This window comes from Sus scrofa, chromosome 7 (genome assembly GCF_000003025.6).
Source record: "Sus scrofa isolate TJ Tabasco breed Duroc chromosome 7, Sscrofa11.1, whole genome shotgun sequence".
Lineage (NCBI taxonomy): Eukaryota > Metazoa > Chordata > Mammalia > Artiodactyla > Suidae > Sus > Sus scrofa.
The window spans coordinates 48212979-48228169 of record NC_010449.5 but is presented as its reverse complement, the minus strand read 5'-3'; the positions used below and the strand labels follow the sequence as shown (position 1 = coordinate 48228169).

Below are 15191 nucleotides of genomic sequence, written 5' to 3'. Positions count from 1 at the left end.
AACCAGGCTTTCCAAGGGAAATGATTTTAAAGATATTAATAAAATAAAACATATAGCAAACACGTGTTGGATGTCTGCTTGCTGTCAGGCACCAGCATTATCTCATTTGACTCTCCAAACAATCATGCCTTTTTTTTTTTTTCTGTCTTTTTAGGGCCACACCCGAGGCATATGGAGGTTCCCAAGCTAGGGGGCGCCAATCAGAGCTGCAGCTGCCGGCCTGCGCCACAGCCACAGCAACGTGGGATCTGAGCTGTGTCGGTGACCTACACCACAGCTCACAGCAATACCAGATCCTTAACCCACTGAGCGAGGCCAAGTTTCAAACCTGCGTCCTCATGGATCCTAGTCAGATTCGCTTCTGCTGAGTCACGAAGGGAACACCAATCATGCCACTTTGCAGATGGAGAACCTGAGGTTAGAGCAACCAAGCAACTTGCCCGAGGTTCCACAGCTGGGGAGTAGTACCAACAACAGCATTCCCTAGATCACACGGTACCACCTACTCCTTTCACTTACTATCATCTGAAACTCGTAGGGGAGCTCCCCTCGTAGCACAGCAGCAACGAATCTGACTAGTATCCATGAGGATGTGGGTTCGACCCCTGGCCTCACTCAGTGGGTCGGGGATCCAGCGTTGCCATGAGCTGTGGTGTAGGTTCCAGACATGGCTCCGATACAGCCCTGCTGTGGCTGTGGTGCAGGCCTGCAGCTTCCGCTCTGATTTGACCCCTAGTCTGGGAACCTCCATATCCTGTGGGTGTGGCCCTAAAAAGCAAAACAAACGAACAAAAGAGCCATGTAGGAATATGAACCACCACCCTATTCCCTCCCCACTCAATTATTAATTCCTCCAAATGGATCCTCCCCCTTTTCTTTAACCTCACACAAAAAGTAAGGCTTTTTCCCTCATTATGCTCTGCCCCAGCCAGGGGGCCGCCCAGGTCAGGCCTGGGTAGAGGGTGGACTCCCTGTTGGATTATTCCTTGTGTTTTCTCCAAAGTCCCAGAAGATCCACAGGGCACATAATATCACAGCCCCAGCCTCGCATCCATGGAAGTTAAGGAAACACAAGAGAAGCCAGAACCAATCTCAGCAGAAGTTACTACCCAAGCATTTCCCAAGCAAAAGTAAGGCCCCCAAGGTATTATTCCCAGGCCTCCCCGCTGTCACCACCCACAGGCCTCCACTGTCTTTTCGGGGTGTCTTTCAGTCCTATCTCGCTGTGGGGAACCTCCCAGCTGGATTAAATGTGCGCTGAGAGCCTCTCATAAAAGGCTGTGATTTCTGCAAGTGCCATAAAGTGTGAATGGTGGAATCTAGGTAGTAGTATGTGGGGTTTTGCTGTGATAATATTTTTCTTAAATTTACTTTTTTTGGGGGGGGGGTTCTATTTAGGGCTGCACCTGTGGCATGTGGAAGTTCCCAGGCTTGGGGTCGAATTTAAACTGCAGCTGTCGGCCTACACCACAGCCACAGCAACGCCAGATCCAAGCTGTGTCTGTGATGACCTACACCACAGCTCATGGCAACACAGGATCCTTAACTCACTGAGCGAGGTCAGGAATCAAACCCGAGTCCTCATGGATACTTGTCTGATTTGTTACCGCTGAGTCATGACAGAAACTCCATTGCTACAAAAATCTTGTAACATTTGTGAATGTGTGAAGTTTTCATCATGTTATCAGGGGACTAGGGGCAGAAGGCCAAGACTTTTCTCAGTTCAGGGAACCTCAAGGACCTAATAGGAGGCAATAAGAAGTCCCTTCTCTGTCTCCTGTCCCACCTCCAATCCTGGCCTTCCCTCCCTTTTAAAACCTCTGAGCATGCATAACCTTTGCTGTTCTCACACCACCAGGCATACCAAAAACCCCTCCTTTTCTCCCCATCTTACTGCTGCAGCAGAACCTCCTTCTCCAGAGAAGTTTTCCCAATCTCTCCACGCCAACCGGGAAGCAGGATAAAGGGGGAAAATAGGGTGGCACAGAGAAAACCCCATCACCCACAATGCTCCCCCCACCAGGCTCTGCCTTTTGGGGGTGAGCTTATGTTGGTGCTGAAAAATAGAGCAGTCTCAGACCCCCTCCCCATGAACAGAGCACCTGCCCCACTCAGGCCTGTGCCCCAGGAGCAGCCACACCAGGTGTGTAGCCCACACCTAGCAGGTGCTGCAGAGGGTCCGTGCAGCGTTACCATTAATATTCACAGGAGCCAGGGAGTGAGGACTGCAGATTCCTGGGCACCTTATGGAGATGTCATCTGAGCCTCAGCGTGGGATGTAGGATTCATATGTCTGTTCATTCTTTCCTCCTCCAGCCATTTGTTGGCCCACACTCAATACCAGGCTCTGCGTGGGCTCTAGATGCCCCCAGTGAAACTGACCCAGCCCTGGCCTTGAGCAGTCCAAGGCCCACACAGCAGCCAGGTCTGTGAGCCTCCATGGAAGGAGGGGCCTTGGGGAGAAGGCAGTCCTGTAAGGGAGGAAGGGAGGGGGTGCCCACAGACACCCTCTCCCCAGACTGGCACCGCCCGAGATCCAGCCTGTGTGTCCCTGGCTGATCCCAGCATGCAATACCACACCTGGACCTTCAGGCTATGCCAGGGCTGCACACATGAACCTGACAGAAGAGGGCCAGGCCAGAACCACACCTGGAGACTCCTGAGGGCGGTGGGGAGAGATGGGGAACCACCCAAGGCCTATCTGGAGCTCCAAGGCAAGTCACTCTTTCTCATTCATGCTGTCTCGGTTCCTCTCTCCCCTCCTCCCTCTCAATAGGTAAGTAGGCAGCTAAGTTGATAGATACTGTGGAAGGCTATGTAAAAAATAGGGAGTTCCTGTTGTGACTCAGTGGAAACAAATCTGACTCGGATCCATGAGGACGCAGGTTCGATCCCTGGCCTTGCTTAGTGGGTTAAGGATCCAGCGTTACCATGAGCTGTGGTATAGGTCGAAGACATGGCTCAGATCCCATGTTGCTGTAGCTGTTGTGTAGGCCAGCAGCTGTAGCTCTGATTTGACCCGTAGCCTGGGAACCTCCATATGCCATGGGTGAGGCCCCTAAACAGACCGGGAAAAAAAAAAAAAGAGATATTTCATGGAACTCAAGACCTTAAAGCCCAGCTTGTCTATCTAACTACCCATTTCACAGATGAGGAAGCTGAGGATGACAAAGCTAATGAGACTTACTTGCCTCAAGCCACACTCTGGGTCAGCTGCAGAACTGACACCAGATCAGACCCCGTTTCCAGAGCGGCTTCTCTACCCAGGAAGCCACTTGCCCCCCACTTCACTCTGGGTGCACACTTGTCCGTCATGGTGAAGAGAACAGTAAGGAGCATTAGAAAAGCCCTGGATGATGAAGAAGCCAAACCACTGTCCACCCTGGACTCCAGTCTCAGCTTGGCCCAGGGATGAGCCGCCCCACACCTCCAACCTCAGCTCCCTCTGTCAAGCGGGGGTCAAGGCACTGACCTTGCAGGTGGCTAGGCTCCCAAGGGAGCACAGGACAGTGGCTGCGCAGTGCCAGGCACTTAGTAGAGCCTCCCAAGATCACAGGAACCTTCCCTTTCCCATGTCGCTGGTTAGTTGTTAGGTTTTTCTTCATGTGGGTTGGAGGATCTGACTTTTTTTTTTTTTTTTTTTTTTTTTGTCTTTTTGTCCGTTTAGGGCCGCACCCGCGTCACATGGAGATTCCCAGGCGAGGGGTCTAATCAGAGCTGCTGCTGCCAGCCTACACCACAGCCACAGCAACACCAGATCTGAGCCACATCTTTGACCTACACCACAGCTCATGGCAACGCTGGATCCTTAACCCACTGGGCAAGGCCAGGGATGGAACCCGCAACCTCATGGTCCCTAGTCGGATTCGTTTCCGCTGTGCCACGATGGGAGCTCTGCACCTGACATTTTTATCCAGTCTCCTTCAATTCTCCAACTTCCCTTTTTCTTAACTTCTTCCTGGAGCTCACCCTTTCTCTCCATATGTGTGAGGTTTTGATCTTGCCCCGTGGATTATACGTCCTCCTGTCTCTGTGTCTCTGTCTTCTGTCTCTCTATTTCTCTGGCCCTCCCTCCTCTGTCTCTCTCTGCATCCCGCCCTCCCCCATCCCACCCCCCGATTCCCACGTAGAGCAAAGTCTCATTCATTCAGCTGCCCGAAGTCAGGGTTTGTGATGACTCAGAATTGCTGGGTGGAAGTTTACTTTCCCTTAGCGAACACTTTCTACTAGTCAGTCGGGCAACGTTGGTTGTATAAACCAGATGTCAGGGGGAAGGTTTACAAGCGCAAAGGGAACACACTGCTTTGAAGTCATTACAGACCCTTCTGTTCCAGCCTGAGCCGCCTGGGGCAGCAGAAGCGCCCTTGGGCCAAGAGCAGCCCTAAGTCCTGGCTCAGCTGCATTTCCTGGCTGGTGACCTTGGGCAACCTTGGCGCTTACCTCTGCTTCCCCCGTTAAATGGGGGTTATACGCTTAACTCCCTGGATGGGGGTGTTTCCAACGAGGTGATAATGTGTCCTGAGGACCATGTCTGGGTTCCCCAGGTTCCCATTCACCTGTGGCTACGGCTCCTCCAGATGCCAGCACTGCAGGCCCTGTGGCTCCCACCCCGAAGATGGTTTGCATGTTCCCCAGCTCTCCTGGCACCCATAGCCTGCTTATTAGAAGATGCAGTGAGGAGTTCCCACTATGGCACAATGGAAACGAATCTGACTAGGAAGCATGAGGTTTCAGGTTCGATCCCTGGCCTCACTCAGTAGGTTAAGCGTTGTTGTGAGCTATGGTGTAGGTTGCAGACTCAGCTTGGATCCTGCGTTGCTGTGGCTGTGGCTGGCAGCCATAGCTCCGATTTGACCGCTAGCCTCAGAACTTCCATATGCTGCAAGTGCAGCCTTAAAAAGCAAAAAAAAAAAAAAAAAAAGCGCAGTGACTCTTCTGGGCCATGCCTGCCCCTGAAGCCCTATGGCCATCCCTCCAACCAGGGGGCCACTTCACCTGAACCTCCCGCCGCCAGTTATTCAGGGTTGAGGTGCCATCTCCAAAGACAAGAGTACCAAGACGCTTGTAGGACACTCTGGCAAGAGCCCAGGAGAAAGATCCCAGGGCATGACCTAGAATAGCAGTGATGGGACAGAGACCAGGCCCCACAGCAGCGGAATGGACTGATGGATGGACTGGCAACTGGCTGTGGAGGTGATGGGAGGGGGTGGGGAAGGAGCCCTGTGTCTGGTCTGAGGGGCAGCGGGCTGAGGTCTCTGAAGGCCAGGTTCAGGCCCCGGCTGGGGAGGGGGAGACGCCTCCCTGTCTTCCTTGCTCAGGGTTAGCTTTCCAGCTGGGCAGAGGTTGCTGAAAGATTAGACTGAGTTTGCAAGAAGGACACAAGGATGGCAAGCAGCCATGTGCCTCTGTGAAGCAGGGCTGTTTAGGAAGAAGCTTCTGTGGGGGGCCTCAGCCAAGCCCAGCACTCCCTGCAGCTCTGAGAGGCCAGGCTCAGGGCCCTCCACCAACCAGCTCCTCGCCAGAGTGACCCACTGTGTGTCCCCCTGCGCCCAGTGGGAATGGAAACCACTCTCGCTCTCAGAATTCAGCCTGGTGCCACCAGTGGGTCCCTCCAACTCTGAAACTTCCCCCTTGGGGCTCTCAAGGGACCTGGCAACCCTGCTGAGCCTGGGTGTAGCTGAGAGTGCCTTGTTTCTGAGTTAGGACCCCGAGTCCCACCTGCCCAAAGGCTCCTTCAGGTAAGGATCTTGCCTTTTCCATCTTGTACATCCCAGTAGCAAGCCCAAGATCTGAGTGGACAGTAGGTGCCCAGGGAAGGTGTATTATCCTGGCTCCTCTGCTTTCCGGACATGTGGCCTTGGGCAAGTGGCTTGACTTTTCTGCACTTCAGGTTCATCTGCCACAAACAGATAATAATACCTGTTCCACTTGGTGACTGTGGAATAAATGAGATCACAGGAGACAAGCCTCTATGTGTTCACAATCTCTCAAGAGATGAGGAAAGTGCTAGGTAGCCACCTGCAGCTCCGTTATCACCTGCTCAAGGGGACATGGCCACTGGTGCCTTTTCAATTCATTTATTTGAGGCTGCAGATGCCATTTCATTCTCCAGCCCCAGTTATCTGTTTCCTAGGAAACAAGTGAGAGACATTGACTCTGCAACACACATGCGAGCGCACGCGTGCACACATACACACACACCCTAGCTGCCACCAAGAACAATTAACAGAAAGACAGTAATGTCAGCAGAAGCTAAAAATAAGTTTACATGCCTTGTGCTGCTGCTCCCTGCTGCCTGGGCACTGAGGGACAGAGGGTCCTGCACACCCTTTCGGATGCAGGACCACAGCGTAGCCCGAAATGCATCTTCTGAATGGGCCAGCTTGAGGGTCCCTCTCTGCACCTCACCTCCTGCTTCTCTCCTTCTGGCTTCAGCAGGACCAGCCCGGGAGGGTCCAAAGGTGGGCCCCCAGCACTTGCTTGTGCACCCTGTCTCTGACTGAGCCCTCTCCTAACTTCTCTCTCCACCATGAGGTTGGCACTCAGACCCCTGTCTGCAGCGTGGAGAGACGTTGACCTCCCGGCACACACAGTCTGCATGTCCACCCCCTACCCTGACCCCCTAACATCCGCTCTTTATCCAACCGACGCCCCCATCCTCAACCCACCCCCACCACCACCACCCCCCTGCCTCTGGCATTCCTATCTACCTAGTCGCTCAAGCCAGAAACCTGCGCGTTGTCCTTCTGGCTCTCCCACCACCCCACCCCTCCACTCAGCTCCATCACCCAGGCTCTACCCCTGTTCCCAGCCTCGACTCTGGCATCCCTCTTCCCACTGCACCCTGAATACTTCACCCACTCTGTAGATGCCCATGATGCTCCCTGCCACCTTCTGTCAACTGACATAAAACCAGGACCAGCCAATGCCCCATACTCCAGGAGGGCCTCCTGCCTTCCCTGCGCTAAATCAGTGGGTGGCTTTCTCTGGGCCCTTTTTCTTACTTCCACAGCAGTAATGATCATTGCACCGCACTAGTTATAGCAAATATCTGTGCTTACTAGATTTCAGGCATTGTTCTAAGAGCTTCGCATGTATTAATCCATAGAATGATACATGGACACATGTCTGTCGTTGCCTCCCTGGCTGCTCTGGGAGCTTGGGGAGCAGGCCCCGTGTTGGACCTAGCTCTGAGTCGGTCACCTGCACCCAACACAGAGCTGGCTTCCAGCAGGCTCTGCTAGGGTCTGTCTGTTCATTGCAATAAAGCAGGACCTAGAAGAGTACGTAGCACCTTTTGGTGGAGTTCTGCGAATTAAATTATTTTGAGAATTTAATTCATTTTGTGAATTAAATGCACACTGCACCGAACTGGTACCCAGCCCCCAAGGGGGACATTCTCTTGTGTGTTTTCGCTGCCTTCCTCCAAGCATACCTGATGGTTTAAAACTGGCTTTTTTTTTTTTTTTGCAATTGTTGGCGAATTTGTTGTGGGTTTTGCATCCCTCTTACAATAGCCTAAGCACAGGTTCTGTTCCATCGTACAAAGCCTGCCTTAATCGAGAGTTTCAAACAGCTAAATAGAATGGCATTCCAATGATCACAAATAAAGAATCCATGCCTAGCTGATGGGGCAATGAGCGCTTTGCAAAACAGCCAGATTGACAGCAGGAGATGCTGCCAGTTCCGTGGATACCCTGGTAATCGGAGATGTCTTCTTCTTGGTGCAGCATTACTTCACCGTGAACTTCAGCCATGAGAACCAGAAAGCCTTGGAGCTGAGGACAGAGGACGCCAAGGATTGCGACGAATGGGTGGCGGCCATTGCTCACGCCAGGTAGGTCTTCCCCACCCCTCAGTCCAGTCAGGAGAGACTGAACCCAAGGCCCCATCCTCAACAAACCCCAGTGGGTGGGAGTGGAGAAGGAGGAGAGGAGGGGAGAATGGAAGCTGTGAGAAGAGCTCCTGTTGTGGCTCAACAGGTTAAAAACCCAACTAGCATCCATGAGGATGTGGCTTTGATCCCTGGCCTTGCTCAGTGGGTTAAGGATCTGGCATTGCACATAGAGCACAGTGTAGATCATGGATGCAGCTCAGATCTGGCATTGCTGTGGCTGTGGTGTAGGCCAGCAGCTGTAGCTCCAATTTGATCTCCAGCCTGAAAACTTCCATATGCTGCAGGCATGGACCTAAAAAAACAAAAAAAAAAAAAAAAAATGGACAGGTCCACTGACAGCTCTAGAGCTTTGGAACATGCCTCCTGGGTACATAGAGAATCCAGTGCCCTAAGGAGCCGGGCTGCAGCCTCCCATCTGCTTCAACCAGATGAGCTCCTTTTTCCATACTAGGGAAACCGAGTGTGATTTGGTCAGGTTACAAGACTTTATGGCCGCCGAAGTCTAAGACGACCAGGGTTCTAACCCACATGCAGCCACTAATTTGCTGCAGGACATGAACTGGTTTTCTTATCTAAATTCTCTCAAGCTCTCTGATCTTGGATGTGATTCTAGACCCACTCCTCCCCTCGCTCCCAGCAGAATGTGCTCCTCTCTGAAAGGTCTCTGAAAAGCCAATGGGGAGTAGATGCTGGAGAGCATATGGGGCCCCAAGCTGGCTTGAGTCTTTCTGGGTCTCAGGGAAATGGCTTGTGGGCTGGGGCATGGCCCCAGAGCTAACAGTGTCCCCAACAGAGCTTAGGACTGTCAGGGGGCAGGGGCGCCCAGCCTCACCCCGTTTGAGCAGTGGCTCTTCATTGCTGAGTGGATAATGGTGTGTTTCTGTGCCTGCCTTCCTATCAAATGTAAGCTCCTGGGGGCAGGGACTAAGTGCAAACCTTTGCATCCCCCAGGGCCTGATCAAGGTACAGACAAGTACTCAGCCAAGGTGGACTGGAAGAATGCAAGGATGAATGAGTGAAGAGAGGATGGATGCAAGGTTAGATGTTGAGGTTATATGTGGAAGGTGAATGACGGATGTATAGAGGGCAAATGAGTGATTAATGGATGAGTGTTGAAAATATATGTGAAGGATGGATGGACAGACAGATGAATGGATAGATACCAGCACCCTTCCTGGAGCCTTGGATCAAGCTAGCTGACCAGAAACCCTTTATTATGGCTGTAACACTGACCTGAGGTCCTGTGGCCATGAGGTCAGGCCATCTCCATCCCTGTCCTCAGGAGTGTTCTGTCCAGCTATGGAGACCAGGTTCTCACCCTTGAACTAATAGAGTCAGCCTCCGAGTGCAGTGCTGGGCTGATGCAACCAGGTGTTCCCCAAGGGCTACCCCAGCCTGGTCAGGAAGACCTTAGACAGATGTACAAATGGCTCTGGTGCATGAAGGCTATGCCAAATACAAGGCACCAGAGGAGAGAGACATACGTCCATCCTCAGGGAACTGGGGGACTCTGGGGAAGCTGGAGATAGGGTAATATTTGAGCTTAGATATGAGCCCTTCAGCCCCTACTCCAGCCCCAAAAGCCTTACCTAGAGGCAGTGCTAAAGGAAAGGGAATTCCAAGAAAAATGAGGAGACAAAGTTTGGACATGAGAAGATAGATGAGGTTGGATATTGGACTGGAACCAGATCAGAACGGTCTTGAATACCCAGCTGAGGTGGTGGACCTCTCCTCTGTGAATGGGGGGGAGCCACTGAAGATTTTACACTAGGGGAATGTCATGATCAGAGCTCCAATTTGGAGTGGAAATTGCTGGCATTGTGGAACATGGAATCAAGCAAAAGGAGCCTGGATTCAGGGAGAGCATTTGAACCTTAGCACCTTCCAGCACTAAACTAGAACCAGTAGCAAGGTTGTCTTGAGAACCACATGAAATTATTTATGCGATGGGGCTTTGAAGCATTATAGAATTCTAATCTGGTATATATACACTTTCGATAACCAGGACTACATGACTTAGAAAAATCAATTCAGGGAGTGCCCATCATGACTCAATGGAAACAAATCTGACTAGCACCCAATGCAGGTTCCATCCCTGGCCTCACTCAGTGGGTTAAAGATCCGGTGTTGCCGTGAGCTGTGGTGTAGGTCGCAGACACAGCTCGGATCCCACATTGTAGGCCGGCAGCTGCAGCTCTGATTCAACCTCTAGCCTGGGAACCTCCATATGCCAAGGGTGTGGCCTTAAAAAAAAAAAGAAAGAAAGAAAGAAAAAGAAAAAGAAAAATCAATTCATACCAAAAGTTTCTAGAGACCATGAGATACCCCTACCTGTAGAAAAGCTGAATTGAACAAGACTGGCTATAGAGTTCCCTTCGTGGTCAGCAGTTAATGAACCTGACTAGAATCCATGAGGATGTGGGTTCGAACCCTGGCTTTGCTCAGTGGGTTAAGGATCCGTCTTTTCCGTGAGCTGTAGTGTAGGTCGCAGACGCAGCTCAGATCCCGTGTTGCTGTGAGCTGTGGCAGCTACAGCTTTGATTCAACCACTAGCCTGGGAACTTCCATATGCTGCAGATGCAGCCCTAAAAAGCAAAAAAAAAAAAAAAAAAAAAGAAAATAAGAAAAGAAAAAAAAGAATAAGACTGGCTGTATCAAATATTGGGGAGGGGATGGAGTAACTCACACAATGCTGGTGGGAGCATAAAGAGGTGTAACCACTTAGGAAAATTGGTAGGCAGCTCCTTAAAAAGTGAAACATACACCTACTCTATCACCCAGCAGGTCCACTTAGTATTTATCTAAGAGAAATGAAAACATCCACAAAAAAATCTTGTATGCAGATGTCCTGAGCAGCCTTATGCACAATAGTCCATAGACTAGAAATAGCTTTAGGTGTCCATCAACAGGCAGATGCAGAAAGGAACCTTGATACAACCATGCGATGGAGTACCCCTCAGCAATAAAAAGGAACCCACTACAAGCACATGTAACAAAACAGATGAATTTCAAAGTCAATATGCTGAGTGAAAAGAGCCAGACACAAAATAGTACATGCTGTCTGATTCCTGTTATATGAAATCCTAAAACAGGCAAAACTCAACTGTAGTGATAGAGACTCAAACTGTGGTTGCTGCTGGGGTGGGGATTGAAGGGAGGGGCACAAGGGAACTCCTGGGGTGATGGGAATTTTACTTTATCTCGATAAGAGTGTGTGCATTTATCAAAACTCCATCAAACCTTACACTTAATGTGCTTTCCATTATATGGGCGTTAAATCTCAAACTGTAAAAATGAATAGTGTCTCTTTAGAGAGAATGTTTTAGATCTCTATTGCTTCAGGACAAATGATCACAGACTCAGTAGCTTAAAACCTCACCCCTTGGGGAGTTCCCATTGTGGCTTAGCAGTAACGAATCCGACTAGTATCCATGAGGACGCAGGTTCAATCCCTGGCTTAGCTCAGTGGGTTAAGGATCCTCCATTGCTGTGGCTGTGGCGTAGGCCAGCAGCTACAGCTCCAATTCGACCCCTGGTCTGGGACCTTCCATTTGCCATGGGTACAGCCCTAAAAAGACAGAAATAAAAATAAAGCCACACTCCTTGAGGTCTCGCAGCTTTGAAGGCCAGAAGTCTGGGCACAGCTGTGGGCTGAAATTGTTGCCAAAACTCAGCACAGATGCCGAATAGAGATGCAGAGACAGAGTTTTGGGTGAAGGAGAAAAAGATAGTTTTATTGCTTTGCCTTAGAGACTGTATCCCCCCCTTGGGAGAGATTAAGAGGTGGTGTTATAGTTTGGGGAGTAGAAAAATAGGGCCGTAAGATAAGGATCAGGGTAGAGGCAAGCTTGCATTGTTTCTCAGAGCTGGCCTTTAGTAGCCCCAGGACTGGTTCTGGTGGTCCTCCTTCTTTGTCAAGTAGTTCTTCCTTCCTTGGGGGTTTTAGTTCTGCAGAAAGGCTCAGAGATATTGTTATATATGTTCCCGGAGGAGGAACCGGGCCCTGCCCCAAGGCTGCCTCTGGTCTCTGCATCCACTCCCTCTCCCTTCCCTGATTAACACCTGCCCTTGGGAACTCAGGGAAGGTCATGGAGGCTGAAGCTTGTTCCCTAAAAACAAGAAATGGGGGACACAGAAAGGCTTGTGTGCCCAGGAGTCTCACAGGGCCCTGCTTACAAAAGCAAAGAGTCAGTCAAGCTAGGCTCTTACCTTGAGGTTCTGGAGAAGTTCCTGCCTCCAGGCTCACTCCTGGTTGTTGGCAGATTCTGCTCCGTGTAGGACTGATGTGCCTGTGTCCCTGATGGCTGTCATCCAGGGATGGCCCTCAGCTCCTTGAGGTTGCCTGCATCCCCTACCACGTGGCCCCCTCCATCCTGAAGCCAACATGGCTCACCAGTTCCTTCTCCAGCCCCAGATCTTTGACCTCCCCTTCTGTGACCAGCCAGGGGAGACTCCCCATCTTAAAAGCTTCACGCGGGGATTCTCGTTGTGACTCAGTGGGTTAAGAACCTGACACAGTGTCCAAGAGGTTGCAGGTTCGATCCCTGGCCTCACTCAGTGGGTTAAGGATCCAGTGTTGCCATGAGCTGTGGTGTAGGTCACAGACATGGCTTGGATTTGGTGTTGCTGTGGCTGTGGCGTAGGCCGGCGGCTCTAACTCCAATTTGATCCCTAGCCTGGGAACTTCCATATGCTGTGAGTGCTGCCCTAAAAATGAATGAATGAATGAATGAATAAATAAATAAATAAATAAATAAATAAATGCCTCATGTGATTAGGTCAGGCCCACCTAGAGAAGCTCCCTGTCTAAAGCCAAAGATGCCTTATAACATCACCTAGGAGTAAAAACCCATTGTATTCATCATCCCAAACTACGCAGGGCTTCCAAACCAGGGCAGGGCATCTTGGGGCTGTCTTAGAATTCTCTCTGCCATGGACACAGCACAGTCACTCTTTAAGCAGCTCACTGACTTGGAGATTGGTTCCAAGTAGCCTCTCAAATACGAACTATCTGGTTGACGTAAATGCTGCCAAGCCTGCCCAGGCCTCCAGCAGCCTGACAGCGGATGTCCACACCTGAGTGTCCCTCTGTCCACCACACAATCCTCTGGAGTCTGTGACCCTTTTTGACACAGTGTGCCATTTGCTCTTAATGACAACCCAGTGGGTGGGTCCCTTCAGCCCCATTTGACAGTTGTAGCCAGTGAGACACAATGGCACACAGGGTGGGGGGTGGGGGGCTCCTGCGTGGAAGTCGGGGTGCCCTAGAACCTGACTTCCAGTTGAGGGCTCGGTGACTTCCAGGTAAGGTAGATGCAGCTCACACCAGAAACCTGCCCTTCCCAAAAGAGGAGCCGTTGGGTAAAGTGACAGCACCTGACTTTGAACAAAAATTCCATGCTCACGATCCTTTAGGAAGCCAGGGGGATGGTTTGACTTCCCTGGTGAAGCCCAGGGAGCTGAGTCAACGCACTGGCTTCAGAGAGATGTCCTCCTTTTGGCCAAGGGCTGGGATGGGGATCAAAGCAAACGTCACTAATCAGGGAATCAGAGTCACCTTCCCTAGAATAGTCCGTCACCAGCCAGTCTGAGCTTGTTTAGGCAGCTCCTGGGCCAACACACACCACAGATTCTTCCCTGGGAGCTGCTGCATGGCCAAAGGACAGGGATAGGCTAGAAGCAATTGTTTAACCAGATCGCGGACGTCGTGAGTCTATTTGCCTGTGTGTCGAGGGGGAGACTGGCCCTCTTCCACAGCTCTGTTGAGTGGTAGGTATTTCTGCATGTACCTAATTTAGTTTTTATTTACATATACATAGTAGATACAGTCTGTATACAAAAATAAGCACTATAGTGTATGAATAAGAGACACAGTGTTCTCTCCCAGTGCATGCATAATAGTCTACCATTAAGGGATGTCTCTGTATGTGTAGACAGTGTACAAAACGTAACACCCAAGGCCAAAGACGAGGCTCGGTTCCCGTGTTGCTGTGGCTCTGGTGTGGGCCAGTGGCTACAACTCCAATTCAACCCCTAGCCTGGGAATCTCCATGTGCCACCTCTGGTGCGGCCCTAAAAAGACAAAAAATAAATAAATAAAAGTAGCACCCAGTGTGGCTTATGGTCTGCATCTCATCCAGGACTAACTCTATGCCCAACTAGATGGCCATGGCCACATTGGGAGAAGTAGACCTGCCTCCTGCCTCATCAGGGACTGGAGCCCAGTTTCAGCTCCAGCTCTGATGCTCATTCACTGTTGTTTGGAAGCAAGTTATTTCCCTCTCTGGGCCTCAGCTTCTTCCTTTATAAAATGAGACAGTTGGCCTTTCATGACTCCTGAGTTCCTTGCAGCTCTGAGGATCTGTGAGTCTGTAAAGACGGTGCTGCATGAAGAGATGCCCAAGAAATCTTTATTGGAAGGAGAGAGGAGAAGTGGGGGAAGGGGGGGGCAAGTAGTGGGTGAGGGGAAGAAAGGAAGTCACAAACAGACCCAATCGTCCTGCAGATAAAACTGGCTCCCGGAGTTCCCATCGTGGCTCAGTGGTTAATGAACTTGACTAGTATCCATGAGGACACAGGTTCGATCCCTGGCCCCACTCAGAGGGTTAAGGGATCCGGCGTTGCCATGAGCTGTGGTGTAGGTCACAGATGCAGCTTCAAATCTCCTGTTGCTATGGCTGTGGTGTAGGCCAGTGGCTGTAGCTCCGATTGGACCCCTAGCCTGGGAACCTCCATATGCCACAGGTGTGGCCCTAAAAAGCAAAAAAAAAAAAAAAAAAAACAAAACAAACAAACAAACAAAAAAAAAACTGGCTCCCCATTCTGAAGCACCAAGGCGAGTGCCGTCCCCCAGAACAAACTAATGAAGACTCTCAATTGTCACACCCCTGGAGCAGGGAGAGGTGTGGTGGTATGAGAACCTTCAGGCTCTCAGCTGAACTTCCTTTGCCAACTAAAGACAATTAAGCCTCTCGGTAAGTTGGGAAAACTTTAAGAAATGATGTTCTAGTTTATTATCGTTGAAAAGCACAAAAACCTAGTTTTACTCAGGTAGTAGTGCAAATGGAAGAATTCTGTCTCAGAGCCGGTAATTTATCTTGAGAAGAGGGTAGGCGAGCAAGAATGTAGCAAAAATCAGAGGACAGAAGCACACAAAGGACAGCATGACTTTTATTCCATGCAGCTTTTATTCCATTTCTGGATCAGATTTCTTCCCCAGGCACAAGCTCCAGGTCCCCAGCCAACCCTTTGCTCCTGCTGTCCCCCTGCTGGGCTGCCCCCAGCTCAGCCCCAC

The 15191-nt window shown here is 50.7% G+C and overlaps 1 protein-coding gene across 3 annotated transcripts in view; it reads left to right on the top strand.

Moving 5' to 3' along the window:
- RASGRF1 (Ras protein specific guanine nucleotide releasing factor 1) overlaps nt 1-15191 on the top strand; it is a 125335-nt gene that overhangs the window by 18580 nt on the left and 91564 nt on the right. For all 3 annotated transcript variants that reach the window (XM_003128446.6, XM_013988986.2, XM_021098844.1), the window contains exon 2: nt 7731-7837. In XM_003128446.6, coding sequence (XP_003128494.3) covers nt 7731-7837 — 107 coding nt within the window. The remainder of the gene's footprint in view (nt 1-7730; nt 7838-15191) is intronic.